Genomic DNA, 27,477 nt, shown 5'->3' with positions numbered 1-27,477 from the left:
TCAGAGCCTCCCTCTTGGCTTCTCTCATATTTCTTTCAAAATCCAGAAACTTCCATTGTTTCTGACCTCTTAGCCCAATTGAGATCCAGTTCAAGCTTATACCCTGAGCAAGCCCATGAGGGCATGAAGGAAAGGAAACCTCTCCTGTTGAACACCTACTGTGTGCCAGGTTCTCTACAACATTTTTTTCATTTGATCCTTACAGCTGTCCTGTGAGAGCAGGTTCATTACCCTGCACCTATATTAGAGCCGTTAAGGTCCGTGGTTGCAGTAAAAAGATCTCAGTCTTGGAAGACAGCCAGAATTCTGACTTTCCCACTACCTAGCTGTGTGACCTTGGGGAAGTCACTTACCCTCTCTGAGTTTCAGTATCTTTATTATAAAATGGGGATGATAAGAGTGTTTATGTCAGAGGTTTGTTCACGAAGCTCCTGGGACATAGTGCGTACTCCCTGAACATGATAGTAAGTATATGGTATCACTATGACTATGGTTACCATTCCTCTATAAAACAGGAATATTAGGGCTTCCCTGGTGGCGCAGTGGTTGAGAATCTGCCTGCTAATGCAGGGGACACGGGTTCGAGCCCTGGTCTGGGAGGATCCCACATGCCGCGGAGCAACTGGGCCTGTGAGCCACAGCTACTGAGCCTGCGCGTCTGGAGCCTGTGCTCCAGCAACAAAAGAGGCCTCGATGGTGAGAGGCCCGCGCACCGCGATGAAGAGTGGCCCCCCGCTTGCCACGGCTGGAGAGAGCCCTCGCACAGAAGTGAAGAACCAACATAGCCAAAAATAAATAAATAAACAAATGTGGGTTTAAAAATAAATAAATAAATAAATAAACAAACTGGAAATAATAACAGTCCTTTATAAAAAAAAAAACAAAACAGGAATATTAGTATCTGTTAGAAAGAGCTGCTCCGAGGCTACGGAAGGGATTGTAAAATGCTGGTCAGTGGCTTGTTAATTTTCCTTTGTGGTTTGATCGTGCTCGGAAATTAAGGAGAAGTTTCTGGACCCTCTGGAACTGAGGCAGAGGCTTCAATGAGAGAAGTGAGGGGAGCCGCTGTTGCCTCCAGAAAAAAAAACCTCCAATTCCCTGGGCAGAGCGTGAGGCTGTGTTGAATGACACCTTGTCCCTGCCTCAGAGGAAGCAGGGTGGGTGTGCGTTCTGTGAATCAGCAGAAAGTGGGAAGGAGACGGGTGTGATTTCTTATTCTCTCCTTGCAGCGTGGGGCTGCTCTCAGCACCTGGGGTACTCTCCGTAGAGAATGCAAATGAAGCTTTGCAGAAAAACACCTTTGTGTGCAGCCCTGAGAATCTATTAAGCCAAGCGAACCTAATTATGTTCACAGCGACACCCTTACTATTTCCTCTGTTTCATCCTTCCTGGAGAGGCTGCAGATGTGGCTCCTGGAGGTGACCATATGTTTCCATGAGAGAAGTAGGAGGCTTGGTTCATTTGGTTACCAGACATCTCATAACTGCCAGCTGCGGGCTGGGCCGCCTGCCTGGGGCTGGGGAAGCACATTATATATCTCTGCACATAAGCAGATGCTCCATACCCACCAGGGTGAGCCCAGGGGAAGGCCCAGGTAAAGGGCGTGACCAAAAGAGGGAGGAGAGGTCAGGGAAGGCTTCTTTGAGGAGGTGGCATTTCAGGTAAGCTTGAAGATGATGAAAGGACCCATGAGCCACAGGGGAAACAGTATCCATTCCAGCGCGAAGCCCACATGTCCTGGGAAGCTCCGGTAAGGATCTGGAGAGGTCGGGAGGAAAGAGATGGTGCAGATCTTTGTGGGCTCCTACAAGGCCAGGACTGGGCTAGCGGGTCATGGGGGAGCTATTAAAAGCTTCTGAGGAGGGAGGAGACATATTATGTTCCTGAAGGGTCACTCTGGTGGGCAGCAGGGCACCTGGGCTTGAGGAAGCCATGCTGGGGGCTGAGAGGAGGGCTGGTGTCTTAATTTGGGATCCCCCTTAAAGCAGACTCTGACACAAAGGTTTCGGTGCAAGTAGTTTGTTTAGGGATGATCCCAGGATGTTCTGGGAAGGAAGAAGGGAAGAGGGACAGGAAGGGAAGAAAGCCAGTAAAGGGCAGGGTGATGAGCTGTGACCACCTGGACCAACTGGAATCCTGTTGTGGACCCTCCAAGAGGCGTATGGAATGAGACTCAGAATTGTCCTCTTGAGGGGAGGGGAAGCCGGGGTTTTATCCACAAGCCCTAGAAGGGTCACTTCTAGGGCTCAGCACTTTCAGCCTCCTTGGACAGAGAATGCTGTCAGGCAGGGAGACACAGGAAACCAGCAACAGGGGCAATAACCCTTGGGCTGGTGGTGTCAGGGAGACCTCCAAACTAGGCCAAGGGCAAATGGGCTGACCCCTCCCAGCACTTGCTATAGCTGATTAGGAGAAAAGGCAATGGTTGCCAAATGTGTTGGGCAGAGCAGGGTGGACTTTGATTGGGGAAGGGAGCCTGTGAACTGGTAGAGAATTCTGGAATGTGTGGAAGGATTGACGTTGTCTGACCACTTCTGTGTACTGCTCCTGTGAGCTCACCATTTTTCTTTCAAAGCCTGAAATTGGCTTCAAACAAAACACTTTCTTAGATGGGATATGGGAATTTGGAATCATCTCTGGAGGATGCCCCCTATTTGTAGGCATCCATGCAGAAGCCACAACTCACCCAGGGGGCATGGAAGAAAGGAGGGAAAGTCGGATAGAGCTGGAGGAATGCCAGTGTTGAAGGAGTGGGCTGGAGAAGACCAAGAAGGAGTGACTAGTGAGGTAGCTGGACAGCCAGGAGTCAGGCCCTGGAGGGAAGAGGGCTGTCGGGCAAGGCAGCAACTCTTGGAGTCAAAGACTAAGGGGTGTCTTGGGGAAGGCATCATAGCTTAGTGAGGAAGTATGATGGTCTGGAGAAATCCAGCTCCACCGGCAGTGGCTGTGTGATCATGGACAAGTCTCTGAACCTCTCTGAGCCTTGGCTTCCTCAGCTGAGGATGACTCTATTACCCACCTGGTATGGTAGCTGTGGTGATTAAATGAGCCATATATGGAAAAGCTTAGCAGTGCTTCTGGCACATATTAAATGCTTAATAAAACTTCCCCCTCCTCTTCCTACTGATGAAGATGGTGGTGAGGATGATGAAGATGATTAAGTGGTATATGTAGTAAGGAGGGTACACGCCAGATGAGTTGCCGACGGGAGGGGAGGTCCTAGTGACAGTGAGAATAGATAGTTCTCTGCAGAAGATTGGCTGTGCAGGGGAGAAAGTTGGGACAGCAGTTTTTAGGAGACTTGGAACTAAGGGAGCTTTTCACGTAAAGATGGGAGAGAAGTGAACATGATTTGATGCTTATGGGATGCAGCCCACGGAGAGGGGAGACCAGTTGACCTGATGGAGAGAGACTTGGGTGAGGCTCCTGGAAGCAGAGCCTGAGACGAGGATTCTTGTGAACGCTGTTTATTGAAGGAGAAGGAATCAGAGTCCACAGAGGAAGGAGCTGAGCAAGGATGTGACCTCAGGCAGAGGCTTGGGGAGCCCCAGGGCACGCCTGCACGACAGAGGAAGGGGCTGGAATAGGTGTTTTTATGATTTTACTACATTTTTATATGTCCTTAAACACTTTATAGTAATGTTTTATGTTTTGAGCATGTACATAAAGGTATTCTACTGTATATTTCCTTCTGAAGCTCTTTACTCATTATTGTTTTGAGTTCATCCTCATTGGTAGGTGTGGCTCCAGGCCATTCACTTCAACTCTGTACAGAATTCCATTCTGTGAATAGATCACAGATTACCACCATTTCCCAACTGGCAAACATTTAGATTATTCCCAGTTTTTCTGGAGTTAAAAAAAAGTGCTGTAATGACCATTGTTGTAGTGTATAATTTTTGAAAGGTAATATGACTTTCATATAAATATAAAATGAAAACATGTCAGTTTATTTAATTCATTCACTAATGAGGAAGCCAGTAAGATATTATAATCAGCTCAAAGGACAATCTGATGAATAGGTATGTATATAGGCGATCAAGAATGCTGAAATAAATTTTCTTATAAATGCAAAACTGGTTGATATCTATAGAGCAATAATATAATGTTCGGGTTCTTCTTTTCTACAGGATGCAATCAACTGGTACCTCTACCAGACAACATTTTTTGCATTTTTATGGATAAGAATCATTTGCATTCCACCTCACAACCATTAGGATTGTTACTATCCAAAAGAGAGAGAGAGAGAGAGAGAGAGAGAAAGAAAACAAGAGTTGGCAAGGATGTGGAGAAATTGTGCACTGTTGGTGTGAATATAAAATGGTGTAGACCCTATGGATAACAATATGGCAGCTCCTCAAAAATTAAAAATAGAATTACTATATGATCCAGCAATTCTATTTCTGGGTATATATCCAAAAGAGTTGATAGCAGGGTCTTGAAGAGATATTTGTACATCTGTGTTCATAGCAGCATTATTCACAATAGCCAAAATGTGGAAGCAACCCAAGTGTCCATCAATAGATGAATGGATAAACAAAATGCATTATATGCATACAATGAAATTTTATTCAGCCTTTTTTTTTTTTTTTTTTTTTTTTTTTTGCTGTACGCGGGCCTCTCACTGCTGTGGCCTCTCCCGTTGCGGAGCACAGGCTCCGGACACACAGGCTCCGCGGCCATGGCTCGCGGGCCCAGCCGCTCCGCGGCACGTGGGATCCTCCGGGATCGGGGCACGAACCCGCGTCCCCTGCATCGGCAGGCGGACTCTCAACCACTGCGCCACCAGGGAGGCCCTATTCAGCCTTTAAAAGGAAGGAAATTCTGATACATGCTACAACATGGATGAACATTAAGGACATTATGCTAAGTGAAATAAGCCAGACACAAAAGAAAAAATACCGTATGATTCCACTTCAGGAGGTACCTAAAGCAGTCAGATTCATAGAATAGTCAAATTTCATAGTAGTAAAATGGTGGTTGCCAGGGGCTGCAGGGAGGAAGCAACAGGAAGTTATGGTTTAATAGATACAAAGTCTCAGTTCTACAAGATGAAAGGAGCTCTGGAGATGGATGGTAGTGATGGTAGCACAACAATGTGAATGTACTTAATGCCACTGAACGATATACTTTAAAATGGTTAAGATGGTAAATCCTATCTTATGTGTATTTTACCACAATTTAAAAAAATTTAATGATTAAAAAAATAAGTTGCACTAATATCATTTTTGTACAGCTTACAAAGTTGTAAAATAGCCTAGTCAAAGACAAAGGCACACATTTCTATAGAAACAGGTAACCCTGAGGTCGACTAGCCAGCACCCAGGATGCCATTGAAAGAACATTCGTTTGCCCATTTCAGAGTCTTTAAAATTTCCTGCAGTATATATGTCTTCTTGTGCATGTGGGAAAGTTCTTTATAGTAAATATCTTGGTATAGAATTGCTAGGTCATAGGATATGGATTATCAGATTTCTTCCTAAAATGTGTATCTGACTAGTTTACACTCCCACCAGCAGTATAAACAGAAACCCAAATGGCCAGGAAACGAATGAAAAAATGCTTGACTTCTGTAGTAAACAGGGCAGTGCAAATTAGATCAACTTTGGGAGCATTTCAGACTTAGCAGATTTGCAAAAATTCAAAATCTGCCTTTATCAAGTGTTGGCCATATATTAAATTACTGAGTCAGGTATAACTGATTGAAGAATTCTAAAACAGGCAGCTGGGAAGGAAAAAAAGAAACAAAAAACAAGCCCTAAATAGAGAGCCCCAAGGCCAATTTGCCCTTGAAGAAATAATGTCAGATCCTTCTTTAAGATTCATGGAAAAAGGAGTGTGTACATGTTGGAATGGAAAAGGATGTTTAGAGAATAGATTTTAAAACCTACCTTTCGTTCAAAGTGTTCAAAATTTTTCCAGCTTTATTGAGGTATTATTGAGAGTTAACATATGTAATTTTAAGGTATACAACATGATGATTTGATGCATGTATATACTGTGAAATAATTACCATAAGTGTGTATGTGGTGATAACTTTAAGATCTACTCTTTTAACAACTTTTAATTATATAATATAGTATTGGTAATTATAGTCACCATGCTGTATATTAGATCCCTAGAATTTATTCATCATACAGCTGGAAGTTTGTACCCTTTGACCACCTTCACCCATTTCCCCCAACCCCCTGGCCCTGGCGAGCACCACTGTACTCTCTGAGTTCAGCTTTTTTAGAACCCACATATGAGTGAGAACATAAAGTATTTGTCTTTCTCTGTCTCACTCATCTCACTTAGCCTAATGCTCTCAAGGTCCGTCCACACTGCCATAAAAGGCAGTGTTTCCTTCTTTTCTATGGCTGAATAACATTGTAAAATGTACCATATTTTCTTTATCCCTTCATCTGTTCACGGACATTTACGTTGTTTCCATGTCTTGGCTATTATGAATGTTGCTGCAGTAAACATGGGGTGCAGATATCTCTTCAAAGTAGTGATTTCATTTCTTCTGGATATATACCCAGGGATGAGATTGCTGGATCATATGGTAGCCTAGTTTTAAGTTTTTGAGGAACATCCATACTGTTTTCCATAGTGGCTACACCAATTTATATTCCCACTAACAGTATACAAAGGCTCCCTTTTCTCACACCCTTGCTAACATTTGTAATTTCTTGTGTTTTTGATAATATCCATTCTAACAGATGAGAGGTGATACCTCGTTGTGGTTTTTTAAAAATGTTTTATTGAAGTATAGTAAATAAAACAGTGGAAAAATCAAGAAAGTGATAATTGCCACAGATAAAGTAGGATTTAAGATAGAAACATTAATTGAGGCAAACATACTTTTTAAAAAATTAACAAGGAGAAGCCGTAATTCTGGGACATATATGGGAGTGAATAACTTCACATCAATATAAAGAAAACCGGTTTAAATTCTATAGTGAAGCTGATAGGAACACAATAGTAGTAGGAGGCTTAAACTCATTTTTCTCGAGATTTCACAGCTAAAGTAGTCAAAACAGTTTATTGAATAGACACATAGAGAAATGTGTATGTTACCGAGTAAACATTATCTCAGAGGCACATGAAAGTTTTACAAAAATTGATCATATCTTAAGCCATAATGAAAACTTCAGTACCACAAAGATAAAATCCTAGATGTTATGTTCCCTGGCCACAGTCACAAAAGGCTACATTAACAAAGACTCTTTTCCAAATAATTCTAGGGTAAAAAGGAAAATCAAATCTTCAGTTGTAGAATATTTTAAAAATATTTCTCTGATACAGCTACAGTCCTCCTCAGGGGGAAAAAATCATGGTTACAGAGCCGGACTTCTCACCCTCAGCACTGTTGGCATTTTGGGTACATAACTCTTGTTGGGGAGCATTCTGTGCTCTATAGGGTGTTGAGCAGCATCCCTGGCCCCTCGACCCACTAGACACCAGTAGCAGCACCCCCCTCACCCAGTTAAAACCAAAAACATCTCCTACATGGCAAAAGTGTCCCTGTTTGAACCCCTGCCCTAGCTACTTCTATTATTAAAAAAGAAAATGTGAAAATAAGTAAATTGTTTAATTTGAAAAGCTAGATAAAAAGCAACATGATAACCCGAAGTTAATATTAAAGAGAGAAAAGCAAAATTTAATAATGATCAGAAAAGTTGTCAAATTGACCTGTTTAAATATAAAAACTGGTTCTTTGGACAGTTAAAAATATATAAACTTTTGAGAAGGAAAATTTTAAAAAGCAACATGCATTCACAGTATTACAATTGAGAATGGGGATTTAAAACCATAAAGTAGGTTAAAAATATGGTAATGTTATCCTAATTTTATGCTACTGGTATTAAAATCTGGATGAAGTATACAATTTTCTAAATATATGTGTGTGTGTATGTATATATGTATATACATACATATATATATATATATATATATATATATATATATATAACCAAACTAACTCAAGAGAATGTGGAAACTAAAATAGACCTATTAGCCATAGCAAATATTGTAAAAATCAATCTTTCAAAAAGCCCTGAGCCTCAGATGTTTTTATGTCTAAACTCTTTCAGTTCTCTAAGGAAAATAATCATTTCTTTGTTATTTATACTCTTCCAGGACATAAAGAAAAAGAGAAACAACTCAGTTCTTTTTCTAAAGCTGACCATCACACAAAAAAACCCAACATTTGACAAAGATAACCCGAAAAAATGGAAACTGACACGTAAAAAAGAAAGTTCCTCAGAAATGAAGAAATGCCAAACAAATTCAAACAAGTATATATACAGGCAAGGATAGCAATGTTCATATCAGACTCCACTGAATTCAAGGCAAAAATTAGACACTTTATAATAATACTAAAGTTTAATCTGTTACGAAGATATAATTGCCAGTTTTCTTTTTGCAATAAAAACCAACATCAAATTCCCAAAACAAAAACTTTAAGCATTAAAGGGAGATTTTGATGGAAGCAGAAAATTGTAGGCAACTTTGAGAAACCAAAGGAATCGAAATAATATAATCACCACTGATAGGACAGAGAAATGTCACTATTATATTACTCTGCAAACACAGCTCCCCTTTGCCCTTAAATACTGTGAAATATATACAAATTTTAAACATATTTGGGTCTTAAAGGAAACCTGAATAAATTTTCAAAAGTGCAAATAGTACAGATCATATTCTTAGATCACGTTTGTTACTAGAAATTAGGAGCAAAAGAAAAGAAACAACAAAAATTTTGACCTCTTTGAAATTTCAGAATTCGGACTTCCCTGATGGCACAGAAATTTCAGAACTCGGACTTCCCTGGTGTCACAGTGGTTAAGAATCCGCCTGCCAGTGCAGGGAGACATAGGTTCAAGCCCTGGTCTGGGAAGATCCTACATGCCGCAGAGCAACTAAGCCCATGAGCCACAATTACTGAGCCCAGGTGCTGCAACTGCTGAAGCCCGCACGCCTAGAGCCCGTGCTCCGCAACAAGAGAAGCCGCCGCAATGAGAAGCCCGCGCACCGCAATGAAGAGTAGCCCCCGCTCACCGCAACTAGATAAAGCCCGCGCGCAGCAACGAAGAAACAACGCAGCCAAAAAAATTTTTTAATTATATTAAATTTAAAAGAAAAAGAAATTTCAGAACTCTTCTTAAACATAGATTGGATGAGAGAGGAAATTAAAACTGAAATTTAAAAATAAATACATCAAAAAGAACAATAATGAAAATCTCACGTGATGGAAGTCTGAGAAATGTTAAGGTCATGTTCAGGGGAAAATTCATAACATGAAACCTATTTCTAAACATTGAGAATGAAAATACTGAATTGAAAATGCGACCCAAAATTGGGGGGGGAAGCAACACTAATAAATATGTAAAAATCAGAGGAAGAGATTAATAAAGATAAAATTAAATATTAAAGAATTAGAAAATGGGGCTTCCCTGGTGGCGCAGTGGTTGGGAGTCCGCCTGCCGATGCAGGGGACACGGGTTCGTGCCCCGGTCCGGGAAGATCCCACGTGCTGCAGGGCGGCTGGGCCTGTGAGCCATGGCCGCTGAGCCTGCACGTCCGGAGCCTGTGCTCCGCAACGGGAGAGGCCACAACAGTGAGAGGCCCGCGTACCGCAAAAAAAAAAAAAAAGAATTAGAAAATGGAGAAGGAGTAGACCTGATAAACAAATTTGAAATTTGATTCTTTTGAGGAGAAAAAAAAAATCCCACAAAATAAAATAGAAAACCAATGAGGCTCCCTAACGAAGAACAAGTAAAAGGAAAACACAGATACTGGATATTAAAAATTAGAATTTAACCACAAATTCAGAGGAAATAAAAATAATTGTAAGAGTATGCAAATTGTCATGCCTCACTGAACAGTGTGTGTGTGTGTGTGTGTGTGTGTGTATGTAAATTTTAGGTAAAAAGTGTACACTATTCTAAATGTGTTTAGTATGAGAAATGCCTGTATATAAAAATTAGTAGCTTTCTTTATAGTCTAAAAATAACCAGTTAGAAAATATCATGGGGAATAGATAATAAGAAAATGACTGACCTGTGGGGGGAAAATGTGCAAACTTTATTAAGGGATTTATTTATTCTATGTATTTAACAAACCCTCATACAAGGTAGGGCTTATTATGTGCCAGGCAGATTTAATCCTTAACAACCCTAGAAGGTAAGTTTAGTCATTATCCAAATTTTTCAGATGAAGAAACTGAGGCACAAAGAGGTTAAGTAACTTGGCCAAAGTCACCCAGTGTATAAACAGCAGAACCAGGATTCAAAATGCACTCGGCTTCCAGCTTCTATGCTCTTTGCTATCACGCTGCATGGTGAATAAATGCAAAGATACACCGTGTTCCAGGAAGGAAAACCCAGTATCATAAAATGATCTCTTCACAGCTGGACTGGGCTCTCTAGCAAGGGCTGAGATGCTGACTCTCTGTCCAGGGTGAATATCAACAGAATGGCACCCCCCAGAGGTGCATCTAATTGTGCAGGTGTCAGAACAGAATGGACACTCACCTGTGGGCGATCCATGGGGAAGCCACAGCTCAGAGGGGACCCCCTCCTCTGAGTCTGGTACATACACATGCAGATGTGCTGGTCCTTTCTAACTCAGCATGCAATCTCCTCTTCTCTCAGATCCAGGAGATGGTCCACTCAGAGGTTGCTGCCTATGACTCAGGCCGACCAGGGCCCCTGCTGGGCCGCCCGGCGATGCTGGCCAGCCACATGAGCGCCCTCAGCCAGTCCCAGCTCATTTCTCAGATGGGCGTCCGGAGTGGCATCGCCCACAGCTCCCCGTCACCCCCAGGGAGCAAGTCGGCGACCCCCTCTCCCTCCAGTTCAACTCAGGAGGAGGAGTCGGAAGCGCATTTCAAGGTACGTAGGGATGGAGATGCAAAGGCTTAAGATGCCCTCCTGTCAGCAAGGGGACAGGCCCTGCATGGAAATGGTCATCACCTACTTCTAGAAAAGACTAGAAGAGTATAACTATACCCTTTGCTGGAAAAAAAAAAAAAGGAGGAAAATTCTGGATAAATGTGATGTCGTCTTATTCCTGAATAGCCAGTGGGTCATTTCAGTGGCATTGATGGCATTGGCAATATCCTCAGGGCCACGTCTTACGACCGCTTTGGCCTTTTTGGCCCACTTTGGAGGACCACAGAGATGGGTGGTCCAGCAGCGCTCTGGGCAGCATTGCAGGATGGAGCACTAAAAAGGACTCCCCCACCTTGGGGGCATGGCCCAACCTGTATCCCTGGAACCAGGGGTGGTCCTGCCTCTTCAAGAACACGTCAGGGATGAGAACTCACCATGTGTCCAGGCTCCCATCCTTTCTTTGCACTGACTCTAGATCTCCCTCCCTGTCGAAGAGCATCTTGTTTTACGAAAACAGAGGCCCCGAAAGGCCAGAGGTGGATGTGCTTGCCCGGAATCTCCCAATGAGCCGCCGGCAGAATCAAGGCTTGATTCCACCACGCCTCCCTCCCTTTCTTCTTCATAAGGGCCTCTCACCCCTTTCCACGTGGCGGCCCTGCAGAGGCCTGGGGCAGTAACCGTGGCACCCATGCCATCCTGCAGGCACCCTGACCTCCGGGCTGGGGTGGGCACCTCTGGATCCTGGTCCAGCTACATCCTCAGGATAACTTGGTCTCTATTGTAGTCCAGGCGGGGGCAGTTTTAATTTAATTTTATTTTTATTTAACAAACCCTTCTAAAACTCTTTCACGGGCCAGACACTATTCTGAGGACACGACAGGAATTAATCCATGTAATCTTCATCGCAACCCTATGGGGTAGGTGCCTTTATTATCTTCGATTGGCAGATGGGGAAGCTGAGGCACAGAGAGGTTAAGTAACTTATCAAGTGTCATAGAACCGGGATTTAAACGAAGGTGGTTGTAGTCTGGCTCCAGCATGTGTGCTCTTAACCACCTGCCGTGCCTCATCTGCTCAGCTATCCCTCAATTACAAGGTGCGTCCATCCGCATCTCCTATCCTGTCAGAGCCTTGCCATGGTGCTGTCAGAACTAAGGCCTGGGGAGGCAAGTGGCTGCAGAGAAACACTCAGGAACAGAGCCAGTGTGGCTACAGACTGCCCTTCACCGTCCCTCAAATGTGCAGGCCCGAGTCTTATCCACTGGCCCACAGTTTCCTTATCAGTTCATGGTGTCGCCTTCATTTCCTTGGTGCATAGAGCCATGGTCTTCACGGCAGGATCCAGGGCCTTTGACCAAAATCCCTGGTCCCTGGGTGGCCTGGGAGTCCTAGTCTGTGGTGGTGGTGGGGGAGGCGGTATTCCCACCCGCTCCGCATCCTGGAAGCCCTAAGTGAGGTGCTCACAGTATGGTGGTCCTGGCGTCTGACTGCATCAGAGGCCAGGTGTCCAGGGTGAGGCCACACCTGGCGACAGTTACATTAACCTCACTCCATCCAACCACTTCAAAGGGGGGGTCAGGGGGACTAAGCCACTGGTCCCAAGTCACACAGCTGAAATGTGGTGGAGGAGACTGATCTTATGTAATCAAAGATAATCTCTGGGCATTATTTGTGATCACAGGAGGGGAGAGCTGTTAAGAAAAATATATCTATCCAAAACTTGGAAATAGTCCAAGAACGGATAACTGCACATTCTTTCAATGGCATAGTACAGCATCGTCTAACAGACTCTCAAAAATGATCTGATTCTCTGGGAGATTGTGCCTTTGTTTTGATTCCTCCTTCATTATTTTTTTTTTTTTTGGCTGTATGCAGGCCTCTCACTGTTGTGGCCTCTCCCGTTGCGGAGCACAGGTTCCGGACGCGCAGGCTCAGCGGCCATGGCTCACGGGCCCAGCCGCTCCGCGGCACATGGGATCCTCCCAGACCGGGGCACGAACCCGTATCCCCTGCATCGGCAGGCGGACTCTCAACCACTGCGCCACCAGGGAGGCCCCCTCCTTCATTATTGATTAGGGGGTTTTATACTCTGTAAAGGAAGATGTTAACTTGGGGGAAAAGCAATGAAGTTGTAAACGATTTTTGTCTGATTACAAGGCAAATGAATTTTTCCCTGTAGAGACAGAAATGACTTCTGTCCAGTACAAAAGACTAGAAGCCCCAGAGGTGATAGTTTTATTGCTCTCCAGGGCATTAACCACTTTCTTTCTCTTGTATTTCTTTGAATCAACTTTACCATCATGCTGATTCTCATTGATGAGTTAAACAAAAAATGCAGTACTAGATTTAAAAAAAAAAAAAAAAAGAAAAAGAAAGAAAGAAAATAGAAAAACCCAGCGCTCATACCCAGGACATGTGTGCATGCGTGTGTGTGTGTGTGTGTGTGTGTGTGTGTGTGTGTGTTCAAGCCCGGGGGGAGCGTGGCCAGCCCCCAGGTGCTGCCTGTGTTTAAGCAGGGCTGGACAAGCAGGGAAAAGCTGAAGAAAGTCCAGCTCTGCCTGAGACTGGGTCGGGTCCCCTTTGACAGGAGGCCCCGGGCTTCTCTGATTTCTGACTCCTCTCACCCGGGCAGATGTCGGGAGAAAAGAGACCCTCCGCCGACCCCGGCAGAAAGGCCAAGAACCCAAAGAAGAAGAAGAAGAAGGACCCCAATGAGCCACAGAAACCTGTGTCAGCCTACGCGCTTTTCTTCAGAGACACTCAGGCCGCCATCAAAGGACAGAACCCCAGTGCTACCTTCGGGGACGTGTCCAAAATCGTGGCCTCCATGTGGGACAGCTTGGGAGAGGAGCAGAAGCAGGTGAGCCTCCATCCCTTTCTGGGCCATCCCTCAAGCCTTTGAGGTCAGACTTGGAAGGTCTGGAACCAGGCCCAGCCTCTGGAACTAGAGACTCCTGCAGAGGTCTTTGCTAGGCTCAGTTTGCCCATCTGTAAGCTGGGGAGGTAGGACCCTTCTGATTTGGCTGTTTTGCAGCTGCGTTCACTAGCGACTTGGTTAAGTGGAGAAAAACACTGGACCTCTGCTTCCTCATCTGTTAAATGAGAACAGGCATCTTCATCCATCTTGGCCTCCAACTCTAAAAGTCTGGGGTCCAAGCCAGAGCTTTCTTATCTGCTGACTAGAGGCCTGTGGCCTCCTCTCAGGGGCCTGCAGGGAGAATAAGAGCAGAGCTAGCTCCGAGGTAAATGCCAGTTACCAGCCCTGTGGACTCAGGCTGACCACCTGACCTCTCCTCGATATTGCCCACATCTTGGATCTTTCAGGCCTACAAGAGGAAGACCGAAGCAGCGAAGAAGGAGTATCTGAAGGCTCTGGCAGCCTACAGGGCCAGCCTTGTCTCCAAGGTAACACCTGGAATCCCTAGGTCCAGCCCTGATAAGAATGGGGCCCCTTGAGGGATAGAGCAAGAACCAAGGCGGGAATGGTCAACACCATAGGTCTTGGAAGGGATGGATAAGACCAATGTGGTCCCTTCTCCAGTGCACCGCCTCTGTGCCAAGCTCATGCTTTACATGCATAGCGTACATGCATCTCATTTAATTCTTCCAAGAAGAACCTGTTACACAGCGGAGTTAAGCTACCTGCCTGCGAGTAGCCAACTTGTTAGATGGCTGTACCAGGATTGAGACCCAGTTTTGCCAGTCTTCAGATGTGGCCTTTCCTCCTGTCTTGCACTCTCTGCCTCATTCCTTAGCACCAGCACTGCAGGAGGCTCAGTGTGGCAGTGGTTGTGTGGTCCACGGGGGGCAGAGGGTGGTCTGGAAGCTGCTACAGAGGACGTGGCTTCTGGGTTAGGCCATAACGGGCCAAGCAAAGAGGGTGTCCCAAATCAAGGGAACAGCCCACACTAAGGCGCAGAGGCTGGGGAGAAGCCTAAGTAGAGGATAGCCCAGCTGGACGATGCTGGCCCCTCGGGCCAGGCTGAGAAGCATGGGTTCTCCCGTGGGCAGGGGAGCCCCCAGGGATTAAAGCAGGGGTGGTTGGATGGTCAGAGCCAAGTGTGCTGGACCCTGAATTATCTCTGGTGAGTCCCCAGCTCTTTCCCCAGGGGCCTGAGAGCCAGCCAGGAGCCACGCCAGTGGGTGACAAAACCACACGATCTCGTGGCCCAAGTTCTGGCTTATCCACCTTCTCCAGAGTGACTGGTGTCTGTCTCCTTCCAGAGCTCCCCCGACCAGGGTGAGACCAAGAGCACTCAGGCGAACCCACCGGCCCAAATGCTGCCACCCAAGCAGCCCGTGTACGCCATGCCAGGCCTGGCCTCCTTCCTGACACCATCCGACCTGCAGGCCTTCCGCAGCGGGGCCTCCCCCGCCAGCCTTGCCCGGACGCTGGGCTCCAAGTCGCTGCTGCCGGGCCTCAGCGCATCCCCGCCCCCGCCCCCTTCCTTCCCTCTCAGCAGCCCCCTGCACCAGCAGCTGCCGCTGCCGCCCCACCCCCAGGGCACCCTCCTCAGCCCCCCCGTCAGCATGTCCCCAGCCCCCCAGCCTCCCATCCTGCCCGCTCCCATGGCACTCCAGGTGCAGTTGGCCGTGAGCCCCTCACCTCCAGGGCCACAGGTAAGCAGGGTCCAGTGAGAACGTGCCCCTCGGGGACCCCTTGCAGAAAGGGGAGGCAGCTTGGGATTCCAAATACTGGCCCTGCCACTCACCGGCTGTGTGACCTCAGCCTTAGCACCTTACCTCTCTGAGCCTCAGTTACTGCAACTGTGAAACGGGATGGGTACACCTTGCCTGAGACGCTCTGGCTGCAGAGAACAGTTGGCAAGTAGCCAGACAAATTCTTCAGGTTCTTAGGGTATCTCAGGCCCTCCTCCCTCAGCCTCCGTCCATTTCTGCTCTCTGGCCGGAGGGGTTGAGGCCACTGCTAGATCAACCCTAGCTCCTGGCTCTCCCCAAAGCCTTTGAAGCCAGATCCCCCTAATTGCTCCACAGACACTGGTAATTCCAAGACTTGCTTGGCCCTGGGAGGTCACTCAGCCCAAGAAACCCATTTTACAGAGTGGGAAACTGAGGTCCAGGAAAAAGAAAGTCTGTCACCCCCTCCCCCCCACGTAGCTAAGAGAAGGGTTGAATTTTCCAGAACGTGGTCTACTAGGGAAAAGAAAGAAGCGTTCCAGGCAGAGCGGAGATTTCTTATAAGCCGGGGAAGTGTCTCTGCGAACACGCCCCCGTCCCCTTTTGCTGCCTGCGATGCACCCCGTTCGCTCTCCTTTGCTCACCGCCTCCTCCTCCCCACCTCGGCAGGACTTCCCTCACATCTCTGAGTTCCCCAGTGGTTCCGGATCCCGCTCCCCTGGCCCATCCAACCCCACGAGCAGCGGAGACTGGGACAGCAGTTACCCCAGCGGGGAGTGTGGCATCAGCACCTGCAGGTCGGCCCTCACCCCACTCGCCCACCCTTGGTGCTGCCTTTGTCCTGCCTACACGTGGAGCGCGAGGATGGGATGCCAGGGTGGGAAAGGACAAGGGAGACACTGCAGGTCACTGTCAGCCCTGCAGGAGGGCCTCGTGGGCACCAGGTGCCCGTCGTCTTCAGGAGAGGACCAAAGCAAGGCCCCAGAGGGACTCACCTGGTCTGGTGCCAGGCCCGCAGGGGAAACTAAGGCCTGTCTTCACTCTTGCTGGTTTTCCTTCCGTCCTGTTTTTTTTCACAAGTGCTTGACATGGCACTCATAGCCAAGCCATCTGTCTTCAGTCAGCTTCCTCAGAAGCAGAGCTTGAGGCAGGGATTTGGGTGTCCTTGATGATGTATACATGTTCAGGGAGAACCTGCAGGAGAAGGGGTGGGGGAGGGAAGCAGGCCAGGGCAGCGGGGGAGCTTAGCGAGGGCGTGGCCTCGGCTGGAGACTGGCTTCAGCCTGATCCCGTGGGAGCTCTGGGCACCAGTCACAGCACAGACTTGGTCTCATTTTGAGGTTTGAGCTTTTTGTATCCGCTGAGGACCAGGTGGTCTCCTGCCAGGATTCCAGGAGGGGTGTTTGGTTCTGCCCAGTGGATAGTCAGGGAGGGGCCAGGAAAGACCCTCATTCATCCTCAGAGGGGCAGCCGAATCCAGGGAGGCCGTGAAGGGCCAGGTGTGCCCCGGGCCTTGTGTCCAGGCCCTTGAGGGCCAGGGGGGCGCCTGGGGCGGGGTGGAGGCGTCACATCCACTCTGACAGCCTCTCCTTTCTCCCCCAGCCTCCTCCCCAGGGATAAATCTCTCTACCTCACCTAAGCCCGCCTCCCTCTCCTCCCTGAGGCTTGCTGGAAGGGCACTGCTCAGAGCCTGAAGGGCTGACAGCAGAAAAGAGGCCTTGGCAGGAGGCAGGGTGCCGGAGAAGAGAGAGCAGTGACACGACCACGGCCCCGGGCTGAGTCTCTTCCTCAACCTCCCACCAGACTCTGCAGAGGCAGCGCCCCGCCCGCCGCCAGCCCAAAGAACCTGCAGGAACCTTCCGCCCCCTGCCCTGCTTGCTCCAGGGTTACTGTGGACCCTGCTCCTCTCCCTGCCACCGTACCCTATGTCGGGACGTCTGGCCCCAGCCCACAGTCGCGTGAGCCGCCCCTGGACGGATCACTCTGCAGCAGAAACCCGCCCCCAGATGCATAGGGCAGGGGCCAGCTCAGCCCCAGATGTGCAAATACGGTTTTACAGTGCGAACAAGACATTATGAAACTCATAAACTGTTGGCTCCGTGTAAGTACTAGTTGACTACGTGTTTTAGGAACTGTGCTGAAGACACCTGTAAGATTATTTTGTTGCGGGGTGGGGAGGGGTGGGGGGAAAGTAGATTCCTTTAAGGTAAAAAACATTTTCTATGACCCTTAGCACATTTTTTTAAGTGTTATCTTAAGGGAGATGTGCACGAAAGAAGCGGCCAAACCGTTTCATCGTCTGTACAGCAGGAACCGGAAGATTTATAGCCACACTCAGAGACATTGCGCTTTTTTTTTTTTTAATCATACGTTTATTTAAAATGGCCAACAATGACTTCTGTCTATTTATAAGGAACAACTGAGAACAAAAATGCAGTTTATCACAAAGTGTGCGTGCTTTGGGGGCTTGGTTTGGGTTTGGGTCCTTAATGTTTGCAGCCGTTTTCTGACCCTGCAAATGTCTGCCTCAGTGCCCAGTGCTTCTCTCGAATTTCTTTATAATAAAACTTGTGAAAAGTTGGCAACAAGCCTGTCTCTCCTTACACTTGGTAAGCCAGGGCCAGGCCTTCTGGAGTGGACTTTGGTGGTGGCTTCACCAGGACAGAGCCCCTGGTGTCAGTCAGATTGAGGGCAAAGTCCCACCTGCCCTTTCCCCACCCCCAAGGGTCTCTATGGGTGACAGAGCCCTGCTGGCCTCAGTCTTCCCATCTGTAGAAATGGGATAATGATGGTGTGAACACGTAGGGTTCTCATGATGATTCCAGGCGCTCTGGCATAGAGTGCTGGCCACGCAAGGGCCCTCATGGGCAGGTGACTGTAGTGAGTCCCTACTGACCCCTCCCTCGCCACCGATGGGGCCTCTGACCTCTGGAAGCTTCCAGTCTGGTGGAGGTGAGAGGTGGGTTCAGGACAGCAGGAGCCCAGGGCGGGCAGAGGGACTCCTCCAAGCCCGAGTGTAGCCAGCATCCCAGACAAGGAGGGACTCTTAGCCAGGTTTCCTGACAGATTTTAGGGGATGATACTTCCCAAAAAAGTAATAATTACGTGACTACTTTAATTGTATCGGGAAAAATCACAATCGCTGGTGTAGTGGAGCTTTGGGGAGACTGCAGCTTTTGCGCCCCGTGACACAGTTATTTTGAGGAGGGTGACAGGTGCTGGCACCCCAAATCAGGCCCATGACCCAGACAGAGGAGGCTCCACGGGCCTGGCCCCTCGTTCTCCAATCATGTAGCCCCGCTTCGCCCAGATAACAGCTCCCGGGATGAGGCGCATTTTCTCTGTGGGCAGTTTCCTCACTGGAGGGCATTTTGTAATCCACTTTGGAAAAAGAAAAAAAGAAAAGCCAGCCACACAAAAACAACACGCTGTCATGTCAGTAGCATCATTGCGATGTGAAGCATAAATATTTCATGTGGTCACAATTTCCTTTCCTATATGTGGAGCTTGTCAGTAACACACTGATGACTTAGTTTAATGTTCGACTCTTGCTTCTACATTGGGGAAAACAGCATCATTGGGATCCATGCAGACAGCCCCAGATAACAAGAGTGCAAGGCTGGGCTCCCTTGGTGGCGCAGTGGCTGAGAGTCCGCCTGCCGATGCAGGAGACGTGGGTTCGTGCACCGGTCCGGGAAGATCCCACATGCTGTGGAGCGGCTGGGCCCGTGAGCCATGGCCGCTGAGCCTGCGCGTCCAGAGCCTGCGCTCCGCAACTGGAGAGGCCACAACGGTGAGAGGCCCGTGTACCGCAAAAAAAAAAAAAAAAGAGTGCAAGGCTATCGGATTCTTGCTCTCGAGGCGGACACTTCTACCTGCCCCGCTGCCCATTGCTGCACCAGGAGTTCAGGATGCCTTTGGACACATCCACATTCCGAGGCTGGCCTCTCTCAGCTGCAAGGGACAGTCAGAAGCACCCAAGCAGAGTCTGAATACTCTGCCTACATATATCAGGAGGTGGCCAAGCGGTTGCATCCTGTGGCCCCAGAGAGTGGAAACAGAGCCAATGGTCAGTGGAAGGTACAAGAAGGCGGATTTCAGGGCCGTGGAGTCCACGATGCTACTATAGTGGATGCTGTTGGTGCCTTCCCCAGATCGCTTTATGGGCCAGCACCCAGCTCCCAGCTCCTGACTGGTGGCCGCTCACAGTTCTCAGCAGCTCCCTTTGTCCCAGTCATTGCCCTGGACCAGGAGGGGATGCCCCATTCCCCAGAGCTACCCTCAGCTAGTGATCGAATAACGGAGCAGCCAACTCCTTGGTACCACGCATGCTCCAGAGCTCCCGGGGGATCATGATGCAACAGGTCTCCATCCTTGCTTAGCTGCTTCTCTACCCTGCCCTGCTTACCTCACCCCCTTTTGAGAGCACCCACCTGGTAAGCTTCTTCACCCAGAGATCCCATCTCAGGCTCTATTTCTCGGGTCATGGACCTACCCATCCTAGCTGAGCACAGTGAGTCCACACCAGTAAAGTTCCGTATTCTTTCACTGGCTCTGGCCCTACCTTCAAATGCAAGACTTTCAGCCCCTGAAACCAACTCAAGCTTCACGCAAGGGGGATCTAGGTTCCCACATGTTCACAAAGAAATCCTCTCCCCTAAGAAGTCCTCTCCCCAGGAAGCAGTGTCTGCCGCCGCCTTCCAACTCTGCCCTGAGATGATGCTGGTACAGCCCACGGAGTCCCGGGGAGCCCGATGCCACACCCTCTGTAAAAGCACTGAGGCCTCTGCCCAGATGCCCTCACCCTGCCCCTGTGCTCCCAAACCTGCACCCCGGGCTCCACAGCCTCAGAATAGACCAGGTACCCCTGCAGCCACTGCGCCCCCGCTATGCCAAGGCCAGTCTATGGCCTGGGCCCGCCATACCTCGAGGTCACGTGCTATTGCCTGGACCCTAGTGCAGTGGCCCTGACATTGTGAGGACCCTCAGCTCCTCTCTGCAGCTACCCTCCACGCCCAGCCCGCCCCCTGTCCGTGAAGCTGGCCCCAGAACCAAAACCGTTCGGCCTTCCTGGTGCCAAGTGCCCGCTTCAGCGGCATCCATCTCCCAGACCCCGCAAGCACATTGGAATCCTAGCAGGGCTCACAGCGGGGGCAAAGGCCGAGCCTCCCACCCCAGAAGGAAGGCATGGCTGGTCCTAAGATTGCCCAGTGGTAACCCCTCCCTCCAGGGCTACGTACAGATTTCCACATTAGATCGAATGCAGGTAACATGGCACGGATGGGCCTTCCAATTAACTTTCGGAGTCCAGGATGCGAAAATTCAATGTATTCATTCAGCAGGAATGCAAATAACCAAGGAGTTACTCTCTGCCAGGCCCTTCGCCAAGCACCAGGGAGGCCAAGTGGAATCGAACACAGATTCTGCCAGTCTAGGAGCTTAAGGCAAGCTGTGGAGGCAGAGGATGGAAACAGTAATATTTAATTAATCGTAAAGTTACAATTTCATCTCATAAATCATAAAAATATAAAATTAAAACTACTATGTGGCCACTGCAAAAAGAGGGAGCCAGGAGAATGCAGAAGAGGGGTCCCCAGTCCGGCTGGTGTCTGCCAAAGCTTCCTGGGTAGGTGACATCTGGGCTGTGCCCTGCCCAGGGACCAGGACTGAGCCGGAGGACTGGCCCATGGGTGGAGAGTGCCGTGCTTCCCTGACCCCAGACACCAGAGGCTGGCTCTGTGGCTGTGATTCTCTAAAGGGGAAGCTGGGTGGGGAGGGATACATTCAGAGTATGGGATTAACAGATATGCACTATGTATATAAAATAAATAAACAGCAAGGATTTACTGTAGCGCACAGGGAACTGTATTCAATATCTTGTAATACCCTATAAAGGAAAAGAATATAGACATATACACATGCATAGCACATGGGCACACAAGCCATACACGTCACATACCACACGCCCACAATGCCCACGCACACACCCCACTATATCCTGGCTAGTACATAATACAGGAAACTGTACCTTCCACTGTAGAGATTAAATAACAACAGTAATAATTATTTCAAAGAACTTTACTTTTTTTTTTTTGCGGTATGCGGGCCTCTCACTGTTGTGGCCTCTCCCGTTGCGGAGCACAGGCTCCGGACGCGCAGGCTCAGCGGCCATGCCTCACGGGCCCAGCCGCTCTGCGGCATGTGGGATCTTCCCGGACTGAGGCACGAACCCATGTCCCCTGCATCGGCAGGCGGGCCCCCAACCACTGTGCCACCAGGGAAGCCCTACATGTATTTTTTAACTCCTTATTACTCACAGCGACTCTTGGAAGAGGAGACTGTTACTCCCCCCAAGTCACCTATGAGGAAATGGGGAAGGAACTTGCCCAAGGTCAGGTGACCCGTAGGAAGCAGAGCCAGGATTCTCCCAGGCAGGCTGTCCCTCATCACAGTGCCGTAGCCCTTCGTCTGTCCGGCCCCAGTTTCACGCCACATGCAGGGGTTACCTGGGCCTCCATCCTTCCTCCTCTCCAGAGGGAAGATGTTCCTGCCGCCAGAAGGCACCCCTACCCACCACCCGCCTGCCCATCTCTGCCCATCTGACCTTGACCGTGCTTGATCTTCTGCCATTAGAGCTTTGCAGTGGAGGTAGGCTGCCCTCCAGAGGTTCCTGTTAAATACAAAGCGGGTTAATGGGCACTCGTTCAACGCATATTTAACGAAGTCCTGTTAAGTGCCAGGCACTGTGTGTGGTGTTGCAACACAGTGATGAATAAGATAGGCCAGGTCCCCACCCTCTTGGAGAAATAAAGCATTAAACAAGGATACCCACCAATACATGTAAGACATCAGATGATAAGGATGCTTAGAAGGGCCCCCAAATAATTGCTCTGAGGAAGAATAACGGGTGGTCCTGTGTTGGACTGGGAGAAGGTGGCGAAGGGAGGGCTTTTGAGGAAGGGATCCTGGTGGCTTTCCCTGCTCCAACCATCCCCTCCCACGCGACGCGGGTGTAGATGACACCAGGACGCTGGCTCGGCAGAGAGGCGCAGGTTCACGCATCTCTTCGGAAGCTCTGGGTATGAGTGTGTTGGGGGTGGTGATGTTTGGCCCCAGTTGCGAATCAATTTCTCTTAACACGTACACCTCAGAGGTAGCCCTGGTCACCTGCACTGGGCCATTGGAACCGTTCCTTCCAGCCAACATATTTTTACACAAATAACTAATGAATAAGAAGGATAGTTTGAGATGGTGACAAATGCTCAGAAGGCAGTGTAATAGGATGACATGAGAGGGATGGGTGGAGGGAGCTTGGGGCCACGTCAGAAAGGGGATGGAGGTGGCTGTGCAGAGACCTGAGGAGGTAAAGGAACCAGCAGTGACGACGTCTGAGAGGACAGAGTTCCTGAGAGAAGAAAAGCCTCATGGAGAGGCCCTGGGGCAGGAAGAAGCTGGTTTGTTTTAGAATAGCAAGGAAAGCAGTGTGGCTGGGGGGTGATCAAAGGGGAGCGTGGCATGAGATGGGCTTGAGAATGCTGCCAGCGGCCTGATGAGGACTCCTAGGCCACAGTAGGGAGTTTGGCCTTTGTTGTCAGGGCAGCGGGAAGTCATTCAAGTGAAGGAGGGACACCATCCAAATTGCATTTTCACAAGGTATCTCTGGCTGTCGGGAGGAGAGTGGGAGTCAGGGGGCTGTGCTGTCATCCAGGGGAGAGAAGATGGTGGCACCAGACAGGGTGGTGACAGTGGAGGAGAGGGATGCACTGTGTCACTGGAAATGACGGGGACTCGAGGTGCAGTGGCACAAGGACAGCTGCTAGCCGAGAGAAGCAGCACAGGGCTAGGAGTCCATAGCCCGGGCTGCAGGGACCTCAGCCTCAGTCTCTGTCCTGCTGTATACTCGCCGATTCCACCATGTAATGTGGGACTCTTACTGCCTTTGAGGGGTGGGAAGGGAATCCAACAGAGTACTGGGCAGGAAAGAGCTTTCTAAACTGCAACCATGATGCAGTTAAAGAAACTACTATGAAGACATTCCAGTCAAGGGAGAAGGGGACATGGAGGCCAGCTGTCATTTGGTTGTTGCTCTTGGGTATGGACTTAATTGTGTCCCCTCAAAATTCATATGTTGAAGCCTAACCCCCAATGTGATGGTATTTGGAGGTGATTGGGTTTATATGAGGTCATGTGGGTGGGGTCCCCATGATGGGATTAGTGCTCTTATAAGAAGACACCCCAGAGAGGAGTAATTTCTCTCTCTCTCTGTCTCCCCCCATCCCCCCCTCCTCCCCTCCCCCCTCTCTCTGCCATGTGAGATCACAGTGAGAAGGCAGCCATCTGCACCCCGAAGAAAGACCTCTCATCAGACACTGGTGGCACCTTGATCTTGGACATCCAGCCTCCAGAACTGTGAGAAAAATCAATTTCTGTGGTTGAAGCCCCCCCAGTCTGTGATACTTGTCATGGCAGCCCAAGCTGACCGCTATGCCCTGAGAATTAGTAAGGACTCTGGAGGGGCAAGAAAACAGGGGCAGGACCCCGCGGCACTTGGAGCATGCAGGACCAAGCCGGGCTTGGCGGCATGAAATCATGCCTGTGGGACACCCACAGTCATTTCATGCTACCTTATAATAGCAATTAGCAGGGACACGGAAGGAAGGATGTTAATATTCAAGGTCCTCAACTTCAACTTTTAAACCAGTAATACACGTATGGAGCTTAACAAGTCAAACTGTACTACGCGGCTTCTAACAACACTGCTCTCCACACCTTCCAGGTCCACCTCCCACCGCCTCCCTCCAGACCCTCCATGCTTTTAGTATTTCCTCTGTGACTCAACAAATAAATATGGATAGATACACTGCTGTTTCGTGATTTACCCATTTTTAATATTATTTATTCACTTCTTTGCCTCATCTAAGGAACACCTACAACACTTTTTGAGGGCCTACTCTGTGCCAGGTATTTTACATATAAAGTCCATTTTATTTCTCACGCATCCCTGTAAAATAGTTGCCATTAACCCCATTTTACAATTGAGAAAACAGAGGCATAGAGAGATGAAAAAACATAATTGAATCCAGAACAAGTCAGTAGCAGAGTCAGGCTTTGGACCCCAAGTCTGTGGCCTCCAAAATACTCACACATGTGTCATAGGGTTTCTCCACCGTGTCACTGTGGACATTTGGGGCTAAGTCTTTGTTGGACCAGAGTGGGGAGCAGTGGAGGAGCACCGCCCTGTGCATCACAGGATGTTGGACAGCATCACCGACCTGTACCCACTAGATACCAGTAGCACCCCTCTCCCTTATGTGTGGCAACCCAAAATACCCCCAGACACTGCCCATGACCCCTGGGAGGCCAAACCACCCCCAGCTGAGAACCACCAATGTATCGGAAACTTGGGCTAGACTTCTGGTTGCTGCGGACCGGTGCTGCCTTAGGCGGCTTGGCCTTTTGAGGGTCCCGCTCTGGTCACTGCCCTCCCTATGGGGTAAGAAGTTCATGCAGCCAAGGAGACACGCCTACCCAGAGCCTCCAGCTTTCTGAACAACGTTCCGTCTTCCAGGGCCTGAGTGGGCTTAGGGCCAGTTCCCCTAGCTGTTAGATTGTGCGCTTCTACCCCTGAGAGGTGGCCCAGTGTGTCATCGAGGGGGGAGGGAGGTGGACAGAGCCAGACGTTTGAACTAGGTGGTCTGGACACAAATGCCAGGCCCCTCCGCTGCAGGCTGCTTGTCAGAGGTGGGAAGACAAGGCTGGTGGGCTATGGGTGGGGCCTCCATTTGTATCTTGTCTTAACCTGCAAATCTCAGGGCTGGCCTGCTCCAGACCCTGGCCGCGTGTAGCTGGTGGGAATGTGGTCATAGGCCATAGATTTTTAACACATCAGTTTGAAGAATTTATTCACCTCTTTCTGTGGGGAAAAAAAGAAGGATTTAGTGCTCATATGTCTCCATCTTTGCTCTCCCCTCCTCTCTCCTCCCCGTGAAGCTCCATAATAATTGTGGTTAAATCAACATTTCACGTTTATGTTCATCCTATCATGTGAACAAATGTATACTGATGGGCCAAGGTGTGTACTTTAATTATACCTTCTCCTTGAACACTTTCGTTGTTTTTGGTTTTTGTTCTTTGGGTACTTAATTTTCCTCTGTCCCTCATTTTCCCCCAATCTCACAGAATGTGAACTTGTCCGGCATATGGTCAGATACTGGGTGTTCCAATGTGTTCTCTCCTTCTCCAGGCAGACTCACAGCTGTCATCTGAAGCAAATCCCTTGCTTTTCTCCACTGAAGGTCCTCGTTCTTCTGGATTCTGTTCATTCTTCTTTCTTGTTTTGCATCTTCGTTGTGATGGAGCACATCTGCCAGTAGCTTTCTGAGAAAAGGTAGATTGGAAATATATTTGGGGCTCTGCAAGTGTTTTTATTCTCCCCTCACACTTGATTGATAGTTGAACTGGGTAAAGATGTCTAGGCTGAAAGTAACTTTCTCTGTGAATTCTGAAGGTGTGGCTTCATTGCCTTCTAGCTACCAGTTTACCTTTGAAGAATCTAATGTTATTCTGCTTCCCATTTCTTCATATGTTGCTTGCATTTTCTCCCTTCTCTGGTAACTTTTGGTTTTCTCTTTGTCTGGTATGTCTTGGGATGGCACCGTGCTGTACATTGAGGCAGGTCTTTTTTCATTGTCTGAAGCTCAGTAGACCCTTCTAATCCGAAGAGTGCTAGATGGCATCTCCCTACCGACTACTTCTGTCTTACCCCTAGACCATATTTTTGAAGTTAGAAGGCAAGAGATTGGCTTCTCTGTGCTCTTATCCATGAGGATAAGATGTGCTCTTATAATCACTAATAGGAGAAGAACGTGAAGAACAAAGCACACCAATTAATTCTTCCACATGGCATCTCATGCTGGGGGTGAGGTGCATGGCAGGGAGTGTTGGAGCTCCTTCATCTTCTTTCCCAGCCTGGCTCTAGGCCGCAGACTTACATCCTGAGCTCAGCCAGCCCTGCTAAGCCCCCACCCAGACCACCTTTGATGAAGACAGTGTATTAGTCAGCTTGGACTGCCATAACAAAATGCCGCAGGCTGAGTGGCTTAAACAACAGACATTCATTTTCTCACAGCTCTGGAGGCTGGATGTCCAAGGTCAAAGTGTCAGCAGGACTGGTTTCTTCTGAGCCTTCTCTCCTTGGCTTGCAGATGGCCACCTTCTCTCCATGTCCTTACATGGTCTTTCCTCTGTGCATAAGAGTTCGTCGTGTCCCCCCTCCTGTATGTCCAGATTTCCTCTTCTTATAAGGACACCAGTCAAATTAGCTGAGGGCCCACCCTAATGGCCTCATTTTAACTAAATCGCCTCTTTAAAGGCCCTGTCTCCAAATACAGTCACATTCTTAGGCACTGGAGGGTAGGACTTCAACACATAAATTTTAGGGGAGACACAACTCACCCCTTAACAGATGAGGTGGTTGATGTTAATTAGTAACCCCACAGGGCTGGTTAAGTCCAACTACCGGTTCATGGGCCAAGCAAAAGGAAATCAGAAAAGACACACAAATCGGGAAAAGTTCTGCATGGGTCCATGGAGTAGCTGATCACTCTGATCCCCCACTTGGGAGGATGCTGTGAAGTCCAGACGTGTCACATCCACCCCAGCTCACCATCGTCTGTCACAGGAAGCCCACACACCTGACGTGGTGCCATGCACACTGCAATTACTCAAAGAACATTTACTGACATGTCAGGGGACAGCACTGGAAGACAGGGCTGCCTCCCATGTCTCTGGAATGACATTGGGCCACAACCATCTGTCTTCTCTGCTTTCCTAAACCTCCAAGCTCCCCCAGTAGGTTTTTTTTTTCAGTCCACAAAATGTTATTAGAATAAAGGGAGTCAACACACTGTCACTGGCATAAATGAAGCTGCAAATTCAAATGACGTCAGAGTTGGGCAGA

General features: G+C 48.6%; 1 protein-coding gene across 2 annotated transcripts in view; it reads left to right on the top strand.

Moving 5' to 3' along the window:
* The window catches only part of TOX2 (TOX high mobility group box family member 2), a 147,894-nt gene extending 130,737 nt beyond the window's left edge, over nucleotides 1–17,157 (top strand). Inside the window, exons 4-9 of one of the 2 annotated variants that reach the window (XM_060078428.1) lie at nucleotides 10,641–10,880; nucleotides 13,513–13,740; nucleotides 14,205–14,285; nucleotides 15,105–15,500; nucleotides 16,188–16,315; nucleotides 17,121–17,157. In XM_060078428.1, coding sequence (XP_059934411.1) covers nucleotides 10,641–10,880; nucleotides 13,513–13,740; nucleotides 14,205–14,285; nucleotides 15,105–15,500; nucleotides 16,188–16,315; nucleotides 17,121–17,157 — 1,110 coding nt within the window. The remainder of the gene's footprint in view (nucleotides 1–10,640; nucleotides 10,881–13,512; nucleotides 13,741–14,204; nucleotides 14,286–15,104; nucleotides 15,501–16,187; nucleotides 16,316–17,120) is intronic. The other variant, XM_060078429.1, reaches the window with a different exon arrangement.
* Nucleotides 17,158–27,477: the final 10,320 nt, after the last annotated feature.

This window comes from Mesoplodon densirostris, chromosome 16 (assembly GCF_025265405.1).
Source record: "Mesoplodon densirostris isolate mMesDen1 chromosome 16, mMesDen1 primary haplotype, whole genome shotgun sequence".
Lineage (NCBI taxonomy): Eukaryota > Metazoa > Chordata > Mammalia > Artiodactyla > Ziphiidae > Mesoplodon > Mesoplodon densirostris.
This window is presented reverse-complemented; position numbering and strand designations above follow the sequence as displayed.